This window comes from Dreissena polymorpha, chromosome 7, assembly GCF_020536995.1.
Source record: "Dreissena polymorpha isolate Duluth1 chromosome 7, UMN_Dpol_1.0, whole genome shotgun sequence".
NCBI classification, from domain to species: Eukaryota; Metazoa; Mollusca; class Bivalvia; order Myida; family Dreissenidae; genus Dreissena; species Dreissena polymorpha.
This window is the reverse complement of record NC_068361.1, coordinates 18,947,849-18,971,637: the sequence shown is the minus strand read 5'-3', so window position 1 is coordinate 18,971,637 and position 23,789 is coordinate 18,947,849. Positions and strand designations below refer to the sequence as shown.

General features: G+C 34.7%; 4 protein-coding genes across 9 annotated transcripts in view; 1 reads left to right on the top strand and 3 right to left on the bottom strand.

Annotated features, from left to right (window-relative positions):
* LOC127837785 (uncharacterized) overlaps positions 1-23,789 on the bottom strand; it is a 605,533-nt gene that overhangs the window by 110,077 nt on the left and 471,667 nt on the right. The gene's annotated exons all lie outside the window — the stretch shown is intronic.
* Positions 1-23,789, top strand: part of LOC127837806 (solute carrier family 49 member 4 homolog) — a 583,680-nt gene that overhangs the window by 122,780 nt on the left and 437,111 nt on the right. The window lies entirely within an intron of this gene.
* Positions 1-23,789, bottom strand: part of LOC127837799 (G-protein-signaling modulator 2-like) — a 616,832-nt gene that overhangs the window by 176,336 nt on the left and 416,707 nt on the right. The window lies entirely within an intron of this gene.
* Positions 15,114-18,663, bottom strand: LOC127837794 (uncharacterized). The gene is made up of 2 exons (XM_052365184.1): positions 18,560-18,663; positions 15,114-17,911 (listed from the first exon to the last, which is right to left on the bottom strand). Exons 1-2 carry the CDS (start codon positions 18,635-18,637, stop codon positions 16,589-16,591), a joined length of 1,401 nt encoding a protein of 466 aa, XP_052221144.1. The 5' UTR covers positions 18,638-18,663; the 3' UTR covers positions 15,114-16,588.

Here is a 23,789-nt window from a genome sequence, read left to right as displayed (position 1 = left end):
ATATTAATGTCAAGGATTTCAAAATGTAATTGTTTTTAGTGAATATGTTGAATCTTTTACTGTTTTGTACCCCGTATGAATGATGCATTCCCAAGCCTGAAAATATCTCCAAATAAAGGACAGTTAAAATCTGATGAGAAATGTGCCTCTTGTAAAAATGCAATGTCCGTATTTTGGGACAGTAGGTATTGTTTAACTCTAGCATGCTATGAGCGGTCTCCTACGGCTACGGCATTAAGAACAAAATGAGGATTACAGAGTAAAAGCTGGTGTAAATATCGGTAGGCTTATAAAAGTATAAGCATAGTATTCAAAACAACAAAGTGATACATATAAGTCGTTCCCTGAAAAAAACGGGGCTTAATTTATGCGCCTGAATTATTTTCCCAAATAAGTCTGAGCAGTCCGAGCAGGCTTATCAGGAACGACACTTTTCGCCTTGATTGAACTTTTCGTTTCAAGGTTGTATGTGTTTAGCGCGAATCCCGTATAGGCTGAAAGTGTCTAGATAATACGGGGCGCCAATTTACGCACATCCATTAAGCCCCGTTTGCACAGAGCGCCGCTCAAATGTGTCTCGTACGGAACTGTAAAGCTCTGTAAAATGATCAGGAAAACTATGGACAACCAACCTATTTTCCTTTATCATAACAAGTGACTGGTCTAATCTGGGAATAGGCTCAAGACGGACAGTCAACTTCCGGGAGACATAAAACCATGTAATTCGGCTTTTCAAATCACTAGAATCGTGGTCACGTGGTAAGAAATGTGCGTCTTAGTAGACGCGCGTGCGTTTGTTGCGACAAGTTGAAAAATCCGTTTTCTTCATCCGGAACTTATATCTAATTGCTGTTAAATCGACGTATTATGTACCAACAATATCATGTTTGTAGCCTGTATTGAAACGTTATGTTTTGCACAGTGCTTGTGATGCGGTACCGATGTATACAAAATGCTATTCACTCAATTGTGCATGTACGGCAGTATTACAAATACCCTGTGATGCATAACGGATCGATTTCATTAATCGATAAAAAACGATATTAACACGTGTGCGCTCGTACACTCTTTAATTCTGGATGATCTAATGAGCCCCGTTATAGGGAAACGGAGCTTAATGCATGTGCGTAAAGTGTCCGCATGGGTGTTAATCTGGAAAGTCCCTTCGCTTAAACTACATTTCCGCTTATAAGAGAATTTATTTAAGCGACGCTGACATGCGTTAAGACCGGTTTTCGCCAAACGCGGCTCTTACGCTTCTTTTTATCCAAAGTACTCATGTTTGCGTATTTGCCTTTCCTGTTTAGGTTTTCTCAAAATGTAAATATCTCAATATGTACGTCATAGATTGCATGTCTGAATAGTTGTATATGTTTTACATATAAATATATAAATGAGTGTATTATATATGACATATTCAAGCATATTTATATGTACTGTACATATAGATATGCTTGAATATGTCATATATAATACATATATTTGTGCGATGGATTCATATTGTATTCTGGTTAAAAATTAAACGTAAAATAGATTTATTTAAAATAAGCAGAACTGATTGATGACAAACCTTGTCATTGTTTGATTCTAAATCTCATCAGCAAGGATTCAATATTCATAAAGATATTTTCAAATACCACCGTCTCGCGTGCAATTCATATATTTACATAAGGGAGACAAACGCGCTTGCAGTTAACATCAAGCATTCAGCAAGTAGTCTCCATTCTTCAAGCAGAAAAGTGAATATCTAGTGAACAAAATGATTTTTATTACCACACGATACACTCATTTTCAAAAATAAAGTCACAGCAAGTAACCATACAGAGAATTTAGTCTTCAAATGAATGTTATTAAATGTGGAGAGTGTAGAATCGAACACTTAAAATATTTAAAATACCGTAATTTGAACTAGACAGTATTCTGGAAAAAACATTCTTGCTGTCTTAAAATTATTTTGAATGTAAACAGTACTATTGTAACAGATATATCAAAAACCCTTTCGTATGAATTATTTACCCTTTGTTCAAATATATTGTTCTTGACTGTGATTAAAATAATAAGGAAATAACATATGTTTGTAATTATATATTGGAAGAAATCATGTATTCATGCACAGCTGTAAAACAATAAAGTCTAACAGCTAAAGGAAATTACACATTACGCATTTCACATCAAACTCTACATAATAAACATTTCAAATTAAACATTTCACATTACACCGTTCACATTGAACTATTGTTTCGTTTACAATAACAAGTTCACGTTAAACATTTCACAAGAAATATTTACAATTCAATGTTTAACATTTAACTTTTCATATATACCTTTTCATAGTCAACTGTTCACTTTTAACTCTCGTTTCCTTCACAAGAAAAGTTTTTTTAGTTAAACATCAACGTCGCGCCAAACTTTGGCGTCAGATAGAAGCTCTGGCTTTCCTCCATATCGTCCATGGAAACACCGGAAGGGATTCCTCGTCAAGGACGATAATCTGGTGAGAATGATCGTGTTCAAGTAGCGGTTCTTTGGGAGCGAACGGTATGAATAGTGTATTTGTATGATGGGAGGGAGCTATTCAGGTTGCTCACATGTATGAAATGGTGAAAATTAGGTCTTTAATAATTCAAAATAGTAAGAAGGGTCTTCAAATTAACTAGATTAAATAAGGAACTACAAACACGTCAAAATGCTCTTTAGACGGAACCTGTACTAAAGGCAGGTATATTGGTATATATCCATATTTGTGACAAAAAACAAAATATATATAATTCACGGATAAGATACAGTATAAACTATTTGATACATCAACTGCAAAATTAAGCATCAACAACAAAATGGGTTAAAAGGTTAATCTATACTAACTGTATTATTAAATTCTTAGCAAATTAGCGTACATGATTTTCAAGCGCACGCAATAACCACATATACAATTCAGAAGTAAGATTCATGAAATCGTATCTCGACAATGGCATTTCATGTTAACATTTGCAGCAACATCTTAACGAAATAAATTTGCGGACGTTTGATCAAAGAACACAAGCCTGCTTAACATATTTTGAACCCATCTTGACATGAACATCGTCATGACGTACAAACTAATATAGAGCATGGTACAAGGGTGCATCGTTTCGTAGTATCGATGAAATTTTCCCAAAAATACTTTTAATTAGAAAGTACAAAAACACATCTTTATACTTAATGGAGCAGTATTGGCATGTTGTTCTCTTATATTGGCAGACATATTAAACCTGTTTGCTCATTAACGTTATGTTAATTTGGACTACAACTATTACATAAAGGCATGTCTAACAAAACACATATTGACATAGTGAAAGACCATTGATAGCATACAAGATGGGGATACGATTGTACGAGAGCCCACTTGTTTGAAAATTATTTTATCGTGACATGTGATCAATGTTTTAAATCAGCACTTCATCATCGTTTCGTCATTTCATATACATTTTATGAACCATACAACATGTTTCACAATTTTATATGAACTGTTTTGTTAACAAAGTTTACATTTCCAATGTATTCAGCCAAACAATAAATATCAATTACCAACAGAAGTTAACTCCTTACATCTATATATGTGAGTTTCAAGTGCAAGTAAAATGGCGTTTGATATATGTACTCGTTTTACATCAACATACTAGTCCATACATTGATAAAATCAAAGATTACTGGACCCCCTTCCATAATCATCTTCATGCAAACCTCCAAAACAATCTTTTTCTGACGTCTGCGTAGTGCCTTCATACATGCCGAGGGTGAATCTGTTCCTGTGTATCAGCTCCAACATCTCCATCTCTATTTTCTTTCCGCTGTACAATCGTAGTGGCTCAGGGTGAGCGATAAGAGCTTGTCGTATCTTCGGTAGTCTCAATATGATCCATGGACCTTCTTCCATCATTGTATTAATAGTAGCTATCCACGAAAGCTTCTGCTTCTGCTCCAGAGCACATGCTCCAATCAAATTTCGCTCTGGAATCATGTAATATGGCAGCTCTTGCTTAGCTAAAGCAACTCTTAGCGCATATGCTCCTTCATGCAGCCAATGAAAAAGACTTCTTTCATAAAACAATGACTGAGGGTTATTTTCTGCTATCCATAATACAATGTTTACACCGTGAACGATGTAACTTCTTTCTTTTGTGGTTTCAAGACATCCTTCTTCACCATTTTTAATAGAACATGCAGTTTCACCTGAGTGTCGTTAAGATTATTTATCACCACATTTTCCCCGGTGTTGAAACAAATTCTCCATTCAACATGTTCATAATCGCTGCCTTTAACCCCAACATATGAAACAAATGCTCCAAGTGATACAACCTCCTTCACGACTTCAAGTGATGGCCAGTTTCGAGGTCTTGCCGCCCATCGTGTTAGGATTCTAGGGCAGTCAAAATGTAACGCAAACACTAAATCTTGTTCAAAACCACCAGATGAGGTTGGAAATGACGGTCCTGCACGCTCATGACTTACTATGACTCCTCTCGGATCAACAATGTTCAACCTGGGATCAACATATAAGTCACTGCTTAAGAATTCGCGACCATATACATCATCACACAAGGCATTGTACAAGGCATCAGGCATAAGTATACCGTATCTCTCTAAGAGTAGTATACAGTGTCCAGGGTAAGTAAGACGACTGCATGATCTAAATATGTTTGTCCCCCAAGGAACGTTACTGGAATCAACACCTTCTTCTAAACAGATGACATGTTTTGTTGAAACACACATTAAGTCGGTATCACTTTCCATTATTCTGGTCAGACCCTCAGCCTTGCTACCCGTAGTGAAACATGTAGAACACGTCTGCATTGTCATATGCCTGCCTTTCGGATGTGAGGCCATAACCCAGAATATTCATCAGAGTACATGTCTCTGCTGAGACAAGTTCAAAATGAAACTGAAATGTTTTGTTATTAAGTATATACGATGTGATACACATGTATAAATAATAACAGGTAACTGTCACATTTTGAAACAAAATAACGGCGAGCCTTTCAAACTCGGTTTTTATTTGTGCCGAGAGGTGGCACGATTTACCGAAATACACCCTAATACGCTCAATATACCTAAATACTCATAATTTTGACACATTATGGCATGTTTGTCCATATTGTTGGACTTTTTCAATCAAGCAATTATGAGGCAATAAGGTTAGGGTTAGGGTAAGGGTATAACCCTAACCCTAATACCCTAACCATAACCTAACCCTAGGATTCCACGTTTTTCTTGATATTCTTTCACTTGATTATAAAACGTCCAAAAGATTGTCAAAAATGTCATAATGAGTCAAAATTATGTGTATTGGGTATTTTGAGCCTATTTGGGTGTATTCGGGTGTATTTGGGAAAATCGTGCCGCCGTAGCCGAGCCTGATATATTACAGAACGAAAGGAAAGTAATATGTGTTTTTTATGTTTACCAGAGAGCAATGCCCGCGTTATACAATAAATAATTACATATACACCATTACGCCGGTTAAGTGTTTTAGCGGGAATGAACTTGAAGTAAGACGTTCGATGTGTTAATCAAGACGTCATGAGAATTTTGTTGAACAGGTTTTTTTTTCCTAAAATATATTACATCTTGGTATCGAAGTGTTTGTTTTATAACATGTGATTCAATATAAAAGAAAATGATCTCATACCTGGTCATAGTAATATGACGTATGTCCAAACACTGACTGATATAAACGCCTATTGATACATATCAGCGTAAGGGTATGTTAAAAATTTGAGATGAAATCATAAGTATGCGTCTTCGTATTTATCAAATGTCTAACAAAATGATTTGAATATTACAGGGCCCTGTTCACGTTTTTGCAAAGGGACAAAAGTGAAAAAAAGTGTTTCAGATTTGCATTTATTTAGCTGCATTTACGTTATTTGCAAGAAAACAATAATACTGAACATTTACCATGCTCTAAATACCAATTATATGCACCGTTTGGCGATTTAAAATCCTGAAAATTATTAAGCGTTGCGACCGCGAAACGATTGAATAATTCGGAGAGCTCTGTTGCTATCGTTACATTTTGTGAGCATGTGTTGATTGCCTGTATAAAGTATACAATATACAATGAACTTTATAAGCATGGGTGACAGAATGGTTTAAGCTATAGCCTTTTATACCAAGGGTCGGTGGTTCGTGCTCATTAGGGATAACTTTTTTTCTTTTTTTTAAATTGTATTATTGGTTTTTGCTTGATCTCTTTTGTTCCGATATTTATATTTATCAATTCAAAACATTTACAAATGTCAAAACATGCCGAAAGCGGTGAGCAAGTCCCATGTTAACATTATTAAAAAAATATGCGCATAATTTTAATATATTAAACCATAGACTATGTTTACATATGAATTCAATTAATTATCGTTTCAATAGAAACAATATTAACTCGACGGACTACTTACCAGACCATGACTGCTGGACACACTGCCTTGTCTAGGGACTCCTCCTGGTGCATCACGTATTATGCCTCCTTCAGCCATTTATACAGCGCTTGAGTTAGATTCGAGACACCAGAAAACAGATGAGATTACATAATAATCATATGTTTATATTGATATGTTTACGGAATATCAACAATAATGTCAGTACAAATAGAGTTGTTTTACAAGAATTCAATAGTTTTAAATTTAACAAATACGATCATAATATATAGTATTAAAATATAAACAGATCTGCATTGACATGTGTACGCCACCAAATAAGTGGAAATTAAATAAGCGAAATGTCGTAATTAAACTTTAAGTTGGCTGATGTGTTTATTTAATATTTCATTAAAACGTGCAAATATGTATGCATCCGCTACTTTCCTAACTACGTTATTTCTGCAGAAATGTAAAATTACAACTAAAATAACAAGAATGTATGCGTGTAGATAATGCGTGCTTTTATTAGTGTCTTTCTGATGCAATCAATAAAATATATGTTTAATTTGCTGCATACCTCTTTAATGCGTTTGTTTATCAATTCATATAGAAGGTGTTCGAATTCATGTATTTATGTGTTGCCATATACAGTTTTTTTATAATACTAATTTGCTTCATACAAAGACAGAAAATACAAAACCTTGTCCGAGCCCTAATGATTAGAGCGTCCGTTTAAGGCCAAGGACTTTGTCTCTCAAGTGACATTTACTGAACTGGTTTGTGGCTTACTTAGCAGCTGTTATGACTGCCTTCTTTCAGACGCCCAAAAATAAATTTACTAGTGTATACATTTAACAAAACTATGTATTAAATACAACATATGGCACGTTCATGTATCAGACAAGTGTGGTTGTAAAAAAAAACACAAACTAGTCATATTAAGACAGCATGTCAACATGACCTGGTATTGATTCTGAAAGTTAGTTTTTGTAATGTGAAATTTATCTAGCTTTCTGAATTTAAACTCAACGTTTGTGTGTGACACTTATGCTCTATCGATGTCAAAAAAGAATTAAAAAAAAATACAAGTTAGTTAATTAGTTTATTTTAAAAAAATGCAGCAATACTTTATCCCTATATAACAGAGTAAACTGAGAAAAAAAGAAAAAATAGAAAACAAAAATTGTTACATTTTTATTGTATAAAATAATTAGAAGTCAGATTTACTATAATTTATAGAAAAAACTAATAATTATTATTTGTTGCTTCTGCCTTCCGTTCTCTGTTTTCTGATTTAACGCAGTTGGGTGACGCAACTTTTGTTTGAGTTTTGACAACTCTGTTCTCTGTACATTGAATTGGTGCATCTTTTTCAGGTCTTTCAGCCAGTGATAACATTTTGTTTGGGAAAAACAAAGAAATGAAAACTGCATTTGTGATTGTTACATGAAACACAGTTTTGCAGCAACAACATAATAAATCTAGGTTGTTTTACATATTGTAAATCAACACTATAATAAATTATTGTAGACGATGATATACAATAAAGACAAGCAAATAGCATTCCTATTGATAGGACATTTTTAAGTACTGTTCATGTTGTGTCATGTGAATCTTATACCTTATTGAAATAAAATAGTAGATAATTGAACAAAAAAAAATGCTGACATGACAAACTTTCAACGAATGAAGTCTTGTTCAATTTATTGTCAGCCTGAATTCACATTGGCCTAAATAAATGAATATTATTAAACTGTTAATTGATATACACCACAGTCGCTTACTCAAACACTGACTCTAAACAATATATTTTTATTCATGTATTAAAAAAATATGCGATAAATAATCTACATTCATGACCAACAAGTTGTCAACTCACATTTCAACCGTCGCCTTTCAAAATAACTCCTTTTTGCCTTCCCTAATGAGAGTGGCTGCCAAACAGCAGACGGTAGGTAGGTAGGTAGGTAGGTAGGTAGGTAGGTAGGTAGGTAGGTAGGTAGGTAGGTAGGTAGGTAGGTAGGTAGGTAGGTAGGTAGGTAGGTAGGTAGGTAGGTAGGTAGGTAGGTAGGTAGGTAGGTAGGTAGGTAGGTAGGTAGGTAGGTAGGTAGGTAGGTAGGTAGGTAGGTAGGTAGGTAGGTAGGTAGAGGTAGGTTAGGTAGGTAGGTAGGTAGGTAGGTAGGTAGGTAGGTAGGTAGGTAGGTAGGTAGGTAGGTAGGTAGGTGGTAGGATGGTAGGTAGGTAGGTAGGTAGGTAGGTAGGTAGGTAGGTAGGTAGGTAGGTAGGTAGGTAGGTAGGTAGGTAGGTAGGTAGGTAGGTAGGTAGGTAGGTTGGTGGGTGGGTGGGTGGGTGGGTGGGGGTGGGTGGGTGGGTGGGTGGTTGGGTGGGTTTGTGGGGTGGGTGGGTGGGTGGGTGGGTGGGTGGGCGGGCGGGCGGGCGGGCGGGCGGCGGCGGGCGGGCGGGCGGGCGGGCGGGCGGCGGGCGGGCGGGCTGGCGGGCGGGCGGGCGGGCGGGCGAGGCAGGCAGGCAGGCAGGCAGGCAGGCAGGCAGGCAGGCAGGCAGGCAGGCAGGCAGGCAGGCAGGCAGGCAGGCAGGCAGGCAGGCAGGTAGGTAGGTAGGTAGGTAGGTAGGTAGGTAGGTAGGTTGGTAGGTAGGCAGGCAGGCAGGCAGGCAGGCAGGCAGGCAGGCAGGCAGGCAGGCAGGCAGGCAGGCAGGCAGGCAGGTAGGTAGGTAGGTTGGTAGGTAGGTAGGTAGGTTGGTAGGTAGGCAGGCAGGCAGGCAGGCAGGCAGGCAGACAGGCAGGCAGGCAGGCAGGCAAGAAGGCAGGCAGGCAATATGAAATCAAATATGAACGCCTCTAGAGCATATTTTAAAAGATGATATGTATGATGTTGTAGACACTTGGATTTCCGATAAAGTGTACGTTGGATAACTGTGACTGAGATAATCTGATAAAGACGTGGACATTAAAATATGGCATCCGCTTCTTTAGAATTAGAATTTGCAATAGTAAGTAAACCACAACTTAACACGTTGTAACATTAATATACATATTAATCTTTTTATCAAAGTTAGTCAACACGTTCTTGATGTATTTCTAAGTATTTAAATTTTGCTGAAGTATGTACTGATCATCGAGTTCGTGCGTATTTTCGATGGAATTGTGTCGTTTTATTTTTATGAAAACCATCGTTCTCAGCAAATGTTTCTCCTCGAAGTACATTTTTGCAATGCAATTCCAATATTGAAAGACCGTCCAGGATAATACTGGACATATTTACTGGACGTGTACGTCTTTCACTTTTCATAAACTATTTGTATATGGTCAAGAATAGTTCACTTAAAGTTGTGTTTATATTAATATACGCTGCGCAATATTTTGTGCAACTAGTCGTTATGTTTTGTTTAGTATTCATAGGTTTTTTAAGCCCTTCACCATTAAATAAGCGGTTAATATTACTACACAATTGGGTTGCTAAAGGGCATTAAAGGAAACATCTTTTAAGTGTTTCTACGTCCAGACAAAATAAGCAGCATGGTTAGCTACATATGTTCCATTTTAAAATACTTTTATTCGTGGGGATTATGCGGTTAATAGTCTTGTATTTTAATTGTCTAATTTTTGTATTCAATATTAGTTCGTGTATAGTAAAATATACTTATTGTTAAGGGCCTTTAATTCAATGTTTTTGTCGTTAGCATATGAAGTTTACATTTTTCGTTTGAGCTTATCGATTCATCCGATTCGAGTGTTTACTTCCATTGCGTTGGTGAGGCTATTTTAACGATTATTGTTTCTGCTACCCACTTTCGTTTTGATTTAAAAACAATGTGTTATGTAACAGCTTGTGAGACATGTCCGTTGTGTGTTATTGTGTCGTTTATGTATAATGTTCCGGAATCGATCCAGTTAGAAAAATGTAAACATTTTTCAATTGTATTTAATTAATCCGTTATCTCACACTATTTGAGAACTTATATCAAGGAATGTTTTGGGTTTTGGTTTGGGTTTAATATTGTATTTTTAATGACATCAGTGTATAAAGGTCGAACTTTTTTTTACAAAAGTTAATGATTTAAACGAATCTTTATTCAATTTAAAGATTAATTGGTCATTTCCGAATTGGGTTTTGTTAATTTTGAATTATTTTTTTCAATATACCTCATCTTTCTGACATTATAATTTAATGCACTTAATTTTAAGACATTTTGAAAAGGCATTTATATAACACCTTCTTACTTTTTGCAAATTAGTTTCAATTGCTTTATCTTTTCAGGTTTGTTATTCCATAAAAACTTAAAGATCACTGAGTGGATTTCGTTAAGTCTTTTTTAGATATACACATGTTTTGCAATAAATATTCTTACTTTTGTAGCAATACAGATTTTATAGCAATTACTTTCCCGATGATACTTATATTCAGTTCATAAATTCATTCATTAAGGTTTGACAATCAGAAAAGTTTTATTAGAAAAACAGTCCCAAGAGCCTTAACATCGGTTTGAACATTGCATCATGTATGTTTGAAATCGGATTGCATTTAGATTTACTGATTAATATGAAATCTGTTGTGTGCCTGTTACTTTTAAAACCTGACACCTCGATTTTTTATTGAATATCTTAAGTACTTTCGGAATTTCATAAGCATCTTTAAAAAATAGAGTTGTCTTTTGCTATTTGTGTCATTTTTATTTAGTTACATTCAAGTGTAATGGATATACCTTTGACATCGTCACTTGATCTTATGTTATTTGCAAGTATCTCGGATACAATAATAAATAATAGGGATAATACCCTTGTCTGATTTACCTAGACACTTTAAGATTATCTGAAATACTGCCGTTGTTTGTAATTAACAAGAAAATATTAGTGTATGGGATTTTTACCCAATGGATGACATCATGTTTGAAAGCAAACTTTCTTAGTGTCTCTAATATTAAATTCCACGGTATTGTTTGAAAGGATTTGTTAACGTCTAGAAATATTATAGCGCCATCTATGCCCAATATTTTATAACAGGCGATTATATCTTCGATCTGATGTAGGTTGCATCAAATTAATCATTTTTTAGATAAAACCTTGTTGATCGAATCCGATTATCTTCGGTCATACTTTGTGTAGATGTTGTGCTAGTCCTTTTTTTATTTGCTTATAATCCGTTTTCAGTAGCAATATAAGGCGCCAGTCTTCCAAGTTTTCTGGGTCGTCTTTTTTGCAGAGTAGTTAGAAAATGAATTGTTTTTTGCGATCTTGATAATTTGCTGCGCGCATTGTATTATAATATACAATTAAGCAGAAGTGGTGATAATTTAATTCAAACATGTTTTGTAAAATTCGACATTTAGTCTGTCTACACCATGGCTTTTATAAAGCTTCATAGCATTTTAAGCATTAGTCAGTTCATTTAATGATATATTTTCATCGCATAGGTTAGCTTTATTGTCCGACAATGTTTTCGGGATGGACGAGTTGTTATAATAAGATTATTTTTCCTGATTATTGGCCGCGCAAGATGTATACATTATTTTATAGAATTCAACATCATATTTTCAATTGTCACCCAAGCTGTATATCGTTGGTTTTCTCTTCGCAATGATGTTATAAGTTTTTTGTTTTGTGGCGATTTGTCTATATCTAGAAAAGAATTGTATTACGATCGTTTCTTCTATAAATATTAGTCTAGATCTTATATGTGCTCCAACCGCTTTAAGATCGAGTATTTGTTTAATTTCGTTTTAAAGTTCAACAATTATTGCATTATCATGAAGACTATTCGAGTTTTGGATGATAAGGTTGTTATTAATAAGTTGCTTTTCGCGGGAAACCAAATTTTCATTGCGCTCGCACGCTTTTGATTTAGACAACTGAAATGAAGCTTCTTTATTTTTGTATTTGCTGATTTCCAAAATAATTGTATTATTTTATATATTTAAATTCGTGCAATAGTCAATTACCTCGTTTATTAATACAATGTACCATGTTGCTGATAAAATGAGTTGTTGAGTCCATGACCTCTTGTGCACGGAAATTTATTTTAATTGAAATAGCCACATAGTCAGTTGTCTAGATTAGTGTTGGTCTAATATCGGTTGAGTATACTATAGGGATAATATTCGATTCATTACGCCAAAAATCGATGCGACTTATTTCGGTTGTGTAATTTCGTCTCCAGGTGAAATGCAGCTTTGAAGGATTAAGTTCTACCCATATATATGTTAATTTATTATTTTAATTAGATTATGTTAATGCGTGTTAGGTGTTATTTTACCTTTTCATACAGTTGTCTATTTTATTATTTATTTCGTTAAAGTTTCTGCCTACTACCTTAACCCTTTATGCATTTTGTATAAATAGTTCAGATGAAGTAGTCATTTTGCGATTTTGTTTCGTTGGGTGCGCATATGTTAAGTAATGTACATATATTGTGTTTAATATCGATGCTCATTAAAACATATCGTCCATGTGTGTCAATTTTATTGTCAAGGATTTCAGAATATAATTGTTTTATAATGACAATTGTGACCCCTTTACTGTTTCGTTCTCCGTATGAATGATACATGTCCCAGCATGAAAAAAACCAATTAAAAGACAGTGAAAATCTAATGAGAAATGTATCTTTTGTAAAAATGCAATGTCCGTATTTTGGCATAGAAGGTATTGGTTAACTCTAGCACGTTTTGCGCCGCATCTTAAAGCTTTGGCATTAAGAGAAACAATTTATAATACCGGCGCTTCAGTCATTATCAGAAATTTATGAATATTCCTAGCATTCATTGCATCCCTGATGAAACAAAATTACATTGAGGATTACAGAGTAAAAGCTGGTGTAAATATCAGTACGCATAATACAATAATAAGCATAGTATTTCCAACACAAAAGTGCGATACATTTAAGTCGCTAGCTGGTAAACCGGGTCTTTATTCATGTGCGTAAATTGTCTTGTCAAAAAAGCATGTGCAGTCCGAGCAGGCTAATCAAAGACGACACTTTTCGTTTTTATTGTACTTTTCGTTTCAATGTTGTATGCGCTTAGCGAAAATCCAGTATAGTTGCAACGTGTCGTCTCTGATTAGCATGTGCATATAGCGCAATTTACGAACACTCATTAAGCCCCGTTTGCACAGAGCGCCGCTCAAATGTGTCTCGTACGGAACTGTACAGCTCTGTAAACTGAACAGAAAAAACTATGGACAACCAACAATATTTCCTCTATAATAACACGTGATTGGTCTCATCTGGGAATAGGCCCACCACGGACAGTCGACTTCCGGAAGTCAGAATATCATATAATATGGCTTTTCAAATCACTGGAATCGTGGTCACGTGGTAAGAAATGTGCGTCTTAGTAGACGCGCGTGCGTTGGTTGCGACAAGATGACGAATCCTTTTTGTTCATTCGGAACTGATATCTAATTGCTGTTAAATCGACGTATTATGTACCAACAATATCATGTTTGTAGCCTTAATAAAACGTTATGTTTTGCGCAGTGCTTGTGATGCGGTACCGATGTATACAAAATGCTTTTCACTCAATTGTGCATGTACGGCAGTATTACAAATACGCTATGATGCATAACGGATCGATTTCATTAATCGATAACAAACGATATTAACACGTGTGCGCTCGTACACTCTTTAATTCTGGATGATCTAATGAGCCCCGTTATAGGGAAACGGAGCTTAATGCATGTGTGTAAAGTGTCTGCACGTGTTAATCTGGAAAGTCAGTTTGCTTGCACTACATTTACGCCAATAAGAGAATTTATTTAAGCGACGCTAACATGCGTTAAGACCGGTTTTCGCAAAACGCGGCTCTTATGCTTCTTGTTATCGCAAAGTACTCATGTTTGCTTATTTGCCTTTCCTGTTTAGGTTTTCTCAAAATGTAAATATCTCAATATGTACTTCATAGATTGCATGTCTGAATAGTTGTATATGTTTTACATATAAATATAAATGTATGTTTTATATATGACATATTCAAGCATATTTATATGTACTTTACATATAAATATGTTTGAATATGTCATATATAATACATATATTTGTGCGATGGATTCATATTGTATTCACGTTGAAAATTAAACGTGAAATAGATTTATTTAAAATAAGCAGAACTGATTGATGAAAAACCTTGTCATTGTTTGATTCTGAATCTCATCAATAAGGATTCAATATTCATATAGATATTTTCAAGTACCACCGTCTCGCGTGCAATTCATATATTTACGTGAGAGAGACAAACGCGCTTGCAGTTAACAACAAACATACAGCAAGTAGTCTCCATTCTTCAAGCAGAAAAGTGAATGTCTAGTGATTTTTATTACCACACGACACATACATTTTCAAAAATAAAGTCACAGCAAGTAACCATACAGATAATTTAGTCTTCAAATGAATGTTTTTAAATGTGAAGAGTGCAGAATCGAACACTTAAAATATTTAAAATACCGTAATTTGAACTAGACAGTATTCTGGAAAAAACATTCTTGCTGTCTTAAAATTATTTTGAATGTAAACAGTACTATTGTAACAGATATATCAAAAACCCTTTCGTATGAATTATTTTCCCTTTGTTGAAATAAATTGTTCTTGACTGTGATTAAAATAATAATGAAATAACACATGTGTGTAATTATATATTGGAAGAAATGATGTATTCATGCACAGCTGTAAAAATTAAAGTCTAACAGCTAAAGGAAATTACACATTACGCATTTCACATCAAACTCTACATAATTTACATTTCAAATTAAACATTTCACATTACACCGTTCACATTGAACTTTTGTTTCGTTAACAATAATACTTTCACGTTAAACATTTCACACGAAATATTTACAATTCAATGTTTCACATTTAACTTTTCATATATACCTTTTCATAGTCAACTGTTCACTTCAAACTCTCGTTTCCTTCACAAGAAAAGTTTTTTAGTTAAACATCAACGTCGCGCCCAACTTTGGGGTCAGATAGAAGCTCTGGCTTTCCTCCATATCGTCCATGGAAACACCGGAAGGGATTCCTCGTCAAGGACGGTAATCTGGTGAGAATGATCGTGTTCAAGTAGCGGTTCTTTGGGACCGACCGGTATGAACTGTGCAGTTGTAGGATGGAAGGGAACTATTCAGGCTGCTCACCAGTATCAAATGGTGAAAATTAGGCCTTTTATAATTCAACATAGTAAGAAAGGTCTTCAAATTAACTTGATTAAATAAGGAACTACAAACACGTCAAAATGCTTTTTAGACGGAACTTGTACTAAAGGCAGATATATAGGTATATATCCATATTTATGACAAAAAACAAAATATATATAATTCACGGATAAAATACAGTATAAACTGTTTGATACATCAACTGCAAAATTAAGCATCAACAACAAAATGGGTTAAAAGGTTAATCTATACTAACTGTGTTATTAAATTCTTAGCAAATTAGCGTAAATGATTTTCAAGCGCACGCAATAACCACATATACAATTCAGAAGTAAGATTCATGAAATCGTATCTCGACAATGGCATTTCAGGTTAACCTTTGAAGCAACATCTTAACGAAATAAATTTGCGGACGTTTGATCAAAGAACACAAGCCTGTTTAACATATTTTCAACCCATCTTGACATGAACATCGTCATGACGTACAAGCTAATATAGAGCATGGTACAAGGGTGCATCGTTTCGTAGTATCGATGAAAGGTTCCCAAAAATACTTTTAATTAGAAAGTACAAAAACACATCTTTATACTTAATGGAGAAGTAGTGGCATGTTGTTATCTTATATTGGCAGACATATTAAACCTGCTTGCACATTAACTTTATGTTGATTTGGGTTACAACTATTACATTAAGGCATGTCTAACAAAACACATATTGACATAGTGTAAGACACTAGATAGCATACAACATGGGGATACGATTTTACGAGAGCCCACTTGTTTGAAAATTATTTTATCGTGAAATGTGATCAATGTTTTAAATCAGCACTTCATCATCGTTTCGTCATTTTATATACATTATAGGAACAATACAACATTTTTCACAATTTTATATGAACTGTTTTGTTAACGAAGTTTACATTTCCAATGTATTCTGCCAAACAATAAATATCAATTACCAACAGACGTTAACTCCTTACATCTATATATGTGAGTTGCAAGTGCAAGTCAACTGGCTCTTGATATGTGTACTCGTTTTACATCAACATCCAATCAAATACATTCAGTAGATTATTTACTCGACACCCTTCCAAAATCATCCTCATCCTAACCTCCTTAACAATTTCCTTCTCACGTCTGCGTACTGCCTGCATAATAAAATCCGTCCCTTCATCCATGCCGAGGGCGAGTCTGTTCCGATGTATCAGCTCCAATATTTCCATCTCTATTTTCCTCCCGCTGTACCATCGTAGTGGCTCAGGGTGAGCGATAAGAGCTTGTCGTATCTTCGGTAGTCTCAATATGATCCGTGGACCTTCTTCCATCATTTCATCAATAGTAGCTATCCAAGAAAGCTTCTGCTCCTGCTCCAGAGCACGGGCTCCAATCAGATTACGCTCAGGAATCATGAAATAAGGCAGCTCTTGCGTAGCTAAAGCAACTCTTAGCGCATGTAATCCTTCATGAAGCCAGTGAAAAAGACTTCTTTCATGAAACAATGACTGCGGGTTATTTTCTGCTATCCATAATACAATGTTTTTCATCGTGAACGATGTAACTTCTTTCTTTTGTGGCTTTAAGACATCCTTCTTCACCATTTTTAATAGAACATACAGTTTCCCCTGAGTGTCGTTAAGATTATGTATCAGTACATTTTCCCCGGTGTTGAAACAGATTCTCCATTCAACACATTCATAATCGCTGCCTTTAACCCCAACAGGAGCAAGAAATGCTCCAAGTGATACAACCTCTTTCACGACATCAGGTGATGGCCAGCTGCGAGGTCTTGCCGCCCATCGTGTTAGGATGCTAGGGCAGTCATACTGCAACGCACACACTAAATCTTGTTCAATACCACCATGTGACATTGGAACTGACGGTCCGGCACGCCCATGACTTACTACGACTCCTCTCGGATCAACAATGTTCAACCCGGAACTAACATATAAGTCACTGCTTAAGAATATGCGACCATGTCCATCATCACACAAGGCATTGTACAAGAAATGAGACATAATTATACCGTATCTCTCTAAGAAAAGTCTACAGTGTCCAGGGTAACTAAGACGACTGCATGATCTAAATATGTTTTTCTCCCAAGGAACGTTACTGGAATCAACACCTTCTTCTAAACAGATGTCATGTTTTGTTGGAACACACATTAAGTCTAGATCACTTTCCATTATTCTGGTCAGACCCTCAGCCTTGCTACCCGTAGTGAAACATGTAGAACACGTCTGCATTGTAATATTCCTGCCATAAGCCATGTAGGCGTCACTCCTCGCCTTTCGGATGTGAGGCCCATAACCCAGAATATTCATCAGAGTACATGTCTCTTCAGAGAAAAGTTCAAAATGAAGCTGAAATGTTTTGTTATTAAGTATATACGATGTGATATACATGTATAGAGAATAACAGGTTACAGGGACCTGTTCATGTTTTTGAAAAGGAACAAAAATGAAAAAAAGTGTTTCAGATTTGCATTTCTTTCGCTGTATTTACGTTATTTGCAAGAAAACAATAATACTGAACATTTACCATGCTCTAAATACCCATTATTTGCATCTTTTGACGATTTAAAATCCTGAAAATTATAAAGCGTTGCGACCGCGAAACGATTGAATAATTTGGAGGGATCTGTTGTTATCGTTATATTTTGTGAGCATGTGTTGCTTGCCTGTATAAAGTATACAAAATACAATGAACTATATAAGCATGGTTGACATAATTGTTTAGGCTTTAGACTTTTATACCAAGGGTCGTTCTTTTTTTATATTGTATTATTGGTTTTTACTTGATCTCGTTTGTTCCGATATTTATATTTATCAATTCAAAACATTTTTTACAAATGTCAAAACATGCCGAAATCGGTGAGCAAGTCCCATTTTAACATTATTAAAAAAACTAAACGCATAATTGCAATATATTAAACCATAGACTATGTTTACATATCAATACAATTAATTATCGTTTCAAAAGAAACAATCTTAACTCGACGGACTACTTACCAGACCATGACTGCTGGACACACTGCATTGGCTAGGGATCCCTCCTGGTGCATCACGTATTATGCCTCCTTCAGCCATTTATACTACGCTGAAGTTAGATTCGAGACACCAGAAAACAGATGAGATAACATCATAATCATATGTTTATATTGATATGTTTACGGAATATCAACAATAATGTCAGTACAAATATACAGTTGTTTTACAAGAATTCAATAGCTTTAAAATTTAACAACTATGATCATAATATATAGTATTAATATATAAACAGATCTGCATTGGCATGTGTGCGCCACCAAATAAGTGGAAATTAAATAAGCGAACTGCACTAATTAAACTTGTGTTGTGTTTAATTGTGTTTAATTAATATTTCATCGAAACGTGCAAATATGTATTCATCCGCTACTTTCCTAACTACGTTATATCTGCAGAAATGTATAATTACAACTAAAATAACAAGACTGTATTCGTGGCGATATTGCGTGCTTATATAAGGGTCTATCTGATGCGATCAATAAAATATATGTTTAATACCTCTTTAATGCGTTTGTTTATCAATTCATATAGAATGTGTTCGAATTCATGTATTTATGTGTTGCCATATACAGTTTTTTATAATAATAATTTGCTTAATACAATGACAGAAAATAAAAACCCTTGTTCGAGTCCTAGTGATTAGGGCGTCCGTTTAAGGACAAGGCCTTTGTCTCGCACGTGACCTGAACTGGTTGGTGGCTGATTTAGCAGCTGTTATGATTGCCTTCTTTCAGACGCCCAAAATATAGGATACTGGAAAATATATTAAGACACATGTTATATAAGGTAGATACGAACGATGTGAAACTGTACCAGAAGGAGAGACACTTTACAGCTCGTGGCTCTATTTGAATGGCCAAATATTAATTAACAAACTTGCGAAATTATTAAACGCTGAAAATTGCAAAGTAGGTTATATATTTTTCAATAAAAGAGCAGTGCTTATGCGCTTTTTGGAAGAGTAAAATAGATCGTAAACATACGTCATTAAGCGCGCACAGCATGTTGGTTTTTACCGGGGATGAGTGTCACAATAAACACGCGAGCTCACCCAAAGTGATATTGTCTTTAAAATCAATGAGACAAAAATGAACATATGGAATCTTAAACTTTTTTTATTGAGTGTTGATGTATGGCTGTAAACCTGTTTCGAAAAAGTTTGCGAGAGCACACGTACTTCCAGTCACTACCAAATCGCAACCAGGTTCATGTATTGATACGGGATGGTGTCATAATATTTGGCAGTATCGTGATAAAAACCATTGAGAAACATAAAAGCGTGTGTGCGCAGCTTACTTACAGAAGATCCTTATCGTCACCATCAGGAACTGTGTAAATGTGCGAAAAGAAGATTGGTATCAAAAAATAAAACATTACTACAGTCACCTATTTTATTTGTTTTAGTACACTTGAATGGATAACTTTTATTGCATAGCTTTATATGATAATTACTCTTAACCTCATACAGAACCTATTGACAGCAATCATAATGGGTTAATATCACCTAAATTCCTTTTAAAATGCACGTTTACATGTGTTGGCAAGTTTGTCAGAAATAAGGTTATTGATTGAGTTATTGGATCGGTTAGGGAGACAAGGAAATGGCGTGACGAACGAACGATCTCAGATAATAATTATAATACATTGGTAAAATTATTTTAGTTGAACTGTGTTTAAAACATGTCAGTCAATTAAGTTGTTATGATATACAAAATGCTTAAACAATAACACTAGCCAAGTGTATAAAACAAGAAACCTCGTATGAAGCGGTAAATCTTATCATATCTACTGTGTGTGGTTATCTTATACGGTTATGCGCAAACACTACAAAAACGAACACGTGCTATTTAGACAATGTTTTGGATCCGGTATCTTTCGAAGACGAGTCAGATAAATTCTAGAACATCAAGACTCTTTCCTAAAATACATTAATAAAAAGATTTTGAAATTATACACATTTTATTGCGTAATAAACTACCAAAACAACCATTAACTTAATCTTACCTTGCGTAGTTGTATCGGTCGTAGTTTGATCTTTCAAACAATATTTCCTTCAACAATTAAAACAGTCCATATAGAAAGTTAAAAAGACAATCGCTATCTGCTGCTTTTCAAATATATTCAGCATGCCAGTGACATATTCCATTAGCAAACGGAAGTTTTTGTTGCAGCTCATATTCTTTTATCTTCAAAAGAAAATACTAAACAACCACTCGTGTCGTTTCCGATTTTTAAATAGTGTACATACGAGAACCATCTTCGCCGTTATTATCATGTGAAGTATATCAACCATTCTTCTTAAACATAATCACAAGTCAATTGAAGCAGGAACATATTACATTTAGAGGTCCCTTGAAATATCACATGCATTTATGTAACTGCGGACTGGAACTCATTCATAAAGAAAAATCGTGCTTTTCGTGAAATATTCACACACTATTCGACATATGTCTACGAAAACGGCCCATACTTTAAAAGACAGTTAAAAAGTATTGCACCTATTTATATCGAGAAACTTACATCTAAGTAAAAATTGAAAATATCCACCTTTTAAATATAAAATTACAATATATATGTTCAAGATAAATTTATAAACTTCGAATGAATAATTGAGTCGCGCGACTTCTTATATATCAGTTGCAAATAAGCATAACCCAAACGGCGAAGTAGTGAAGCAGAAAACAACAAAGTAAAATGAACTACAAATAAGCGAATTATTTTGAGAGCTGTGGCCCCAACTCCTCCACATTATAACACTTAAACGCCGTGTGTCCTTCTTGTCTGTCCCGTTTTGAAACATATTTTAAAATAAATCCAACCCAAACGATGGTGAACATAATCACAATTTAAAATATTACGTTGTTTTTTGTCTTACTACAATCAAAGAATGACTTTATTTGAAAAAGAACGGAATACCGTAAAGGCTGTTGTGGTTACACATTAAAATCCAGAGGGCGACAATGCGATAGTGCGATAGTACGATGGCGACGATGCGATACAGTCGGTCGGGTAGTTCCGGATCACTAGCGTTAATAATGGTGTTAATATTTTTAAAAGAAAGCAATTGCTTTCAAAATACTTGGATTGTTGAGGCAAAATATACCATCTTTCAGGCCATATTAATTTATTTATACTTACCAATACATTTCTGATGCCAATTTGAACTTATTCACTTGCATAAAGTCGGCTAGTTCTAAATCGAATGCGGTAATTTCGGATCACTCGGACTATTTGGAATATGTAGGCCAGGGATCATCTCAAAACTTATTTTGACTGTCAACAATTATTTTGACTGTCAAAACAAATGATGCATGAATTAAATAAACATCAGATAGGTTCGTTTGTTTCAGTTTAATAACTGTCTGACAATTTAAAACCATTATAGGGTGTGTGTCTGTACACAAGAGAATAAAGCTGTTGGAAAGTATTTATGTTTTGATTTGAAATGGATTCCTCTGTATTATTGGTTATATAAAACAAACACAAATACCCAATACAAACAATTTATTGATAAACTCATGATACCTTCTTGGGGAAATAACATAATATGATAACATTTAACAACAATAGAATCACAATAATGTACAAAATGTATGAAAATATGACATATATGCTTATGACTTGAACATAATTCCCCCTATTGCGCCACTTTGATTTTTTTTCATTTGGCAGGTACATATAATTATCTCCCTTTAAAGCTTAATACTTCCCTTGGATTAGTTTTTTTGACCTTTGACCTTGCACGATGACCTTGACCTTTCACCACTCAAAATGTGCAGCTCCATGAGATACACATGCATGCCAAATATCAAGTTTCTATCTTAAATATTGCAAAAGTTATCAAAAAACTTTAACTAAGGTTAAAGTTTTGGGACAGAATGACAGACAGAAAGGCCAAAAACAATATGCCCCGATCATTCGATCCGGGGGCATAAAAATGACAATTGAACATAAACAAGTACCTCTCGAATGCATTTGCTAATAATAGGATCAAAATAATGTAAAAATATATAAAAGCATCCATAAAATTAAAACATAAACCAGTGCCTCTGGAGTAAATTTGCTAAAGAAATGGAAAACAATACAAGATATCAAGTTACTTTCTTGGTAAATAACATAGTATGATAACATGTAACAATAATAGGATCACAATAATGTAAAAATAATGTAATGAAAGTATCCAAAAAAACAACATAAACCAGTACCTCTGGGATAAAAATGGTAAAGAAATGGAAAGCAATACTAGATATCAAGTTAAATTTTGGGTAAATAACATATTATGGCAACATTTAACAATAATAGGATCACAATAATGTAAAAATATATAAAAGTATCCGCTTCAGCCACTTTGCCAATGACTGTGCAGAGCACCTGTGCTTTTGAGGACCCATCAGTCCAACTTGACAATTATCTGAAATGCAAAATCACAGCATAAATACACATTAAAAATAGAATAAATATTTAAAAAATTACCAATCTCCTTCCAGCACTACATCTTACCATTATTTATTAATCCATATATTTTTCCATAGTAGAGTTTTTAGCACTCCGCTGGTTTTTTATTACTCCGGTATTATACCTTTAAATGTTGTAACTTATTACTAAACACATAAACATAAAAACAAACCAAGATGCATTCAACAAATGCTTACTGTATGTGTAAGCCTTGACCTTGTGACTTAGACCTAATGCCTCATAACTGGTTTGCATAATAGATCTCAATCAGATGCATGAACATGTAAAGTTTGGAGAATCAGGTCCATAAATTTTCATTTTATGAGCAAGGTTAAAGTTTTGGGGCAGACAGACAGATAGAATAAACAAAATGCAATCTTATTCTCTGTATTTCTCGGCATTGATGTCACAAAATAGTATTACAATTAAATAATTTCAATGAAACAATATATCAAATTTATGAGAAACAAGGCACTTTTCATTTCATATATAATTATACAAAAACTTGGTAGCTAGAGCTTTAAAATATTAAACAAAAAAAATATATATACATAATAAACTGTTTTGAGATTTTACCCAATCAGCTGATCCGCAACTGACATGTACACGAGGTGCAATTTCCATGCTGTATTTCCATAAATCATAAACATATGCTAAAATCACTCACAGGAATGAAAAAATAATAATAAATAAACAAATTCATAAAAAATGTACAAGCATCTACCAAGGAAATGTTCTT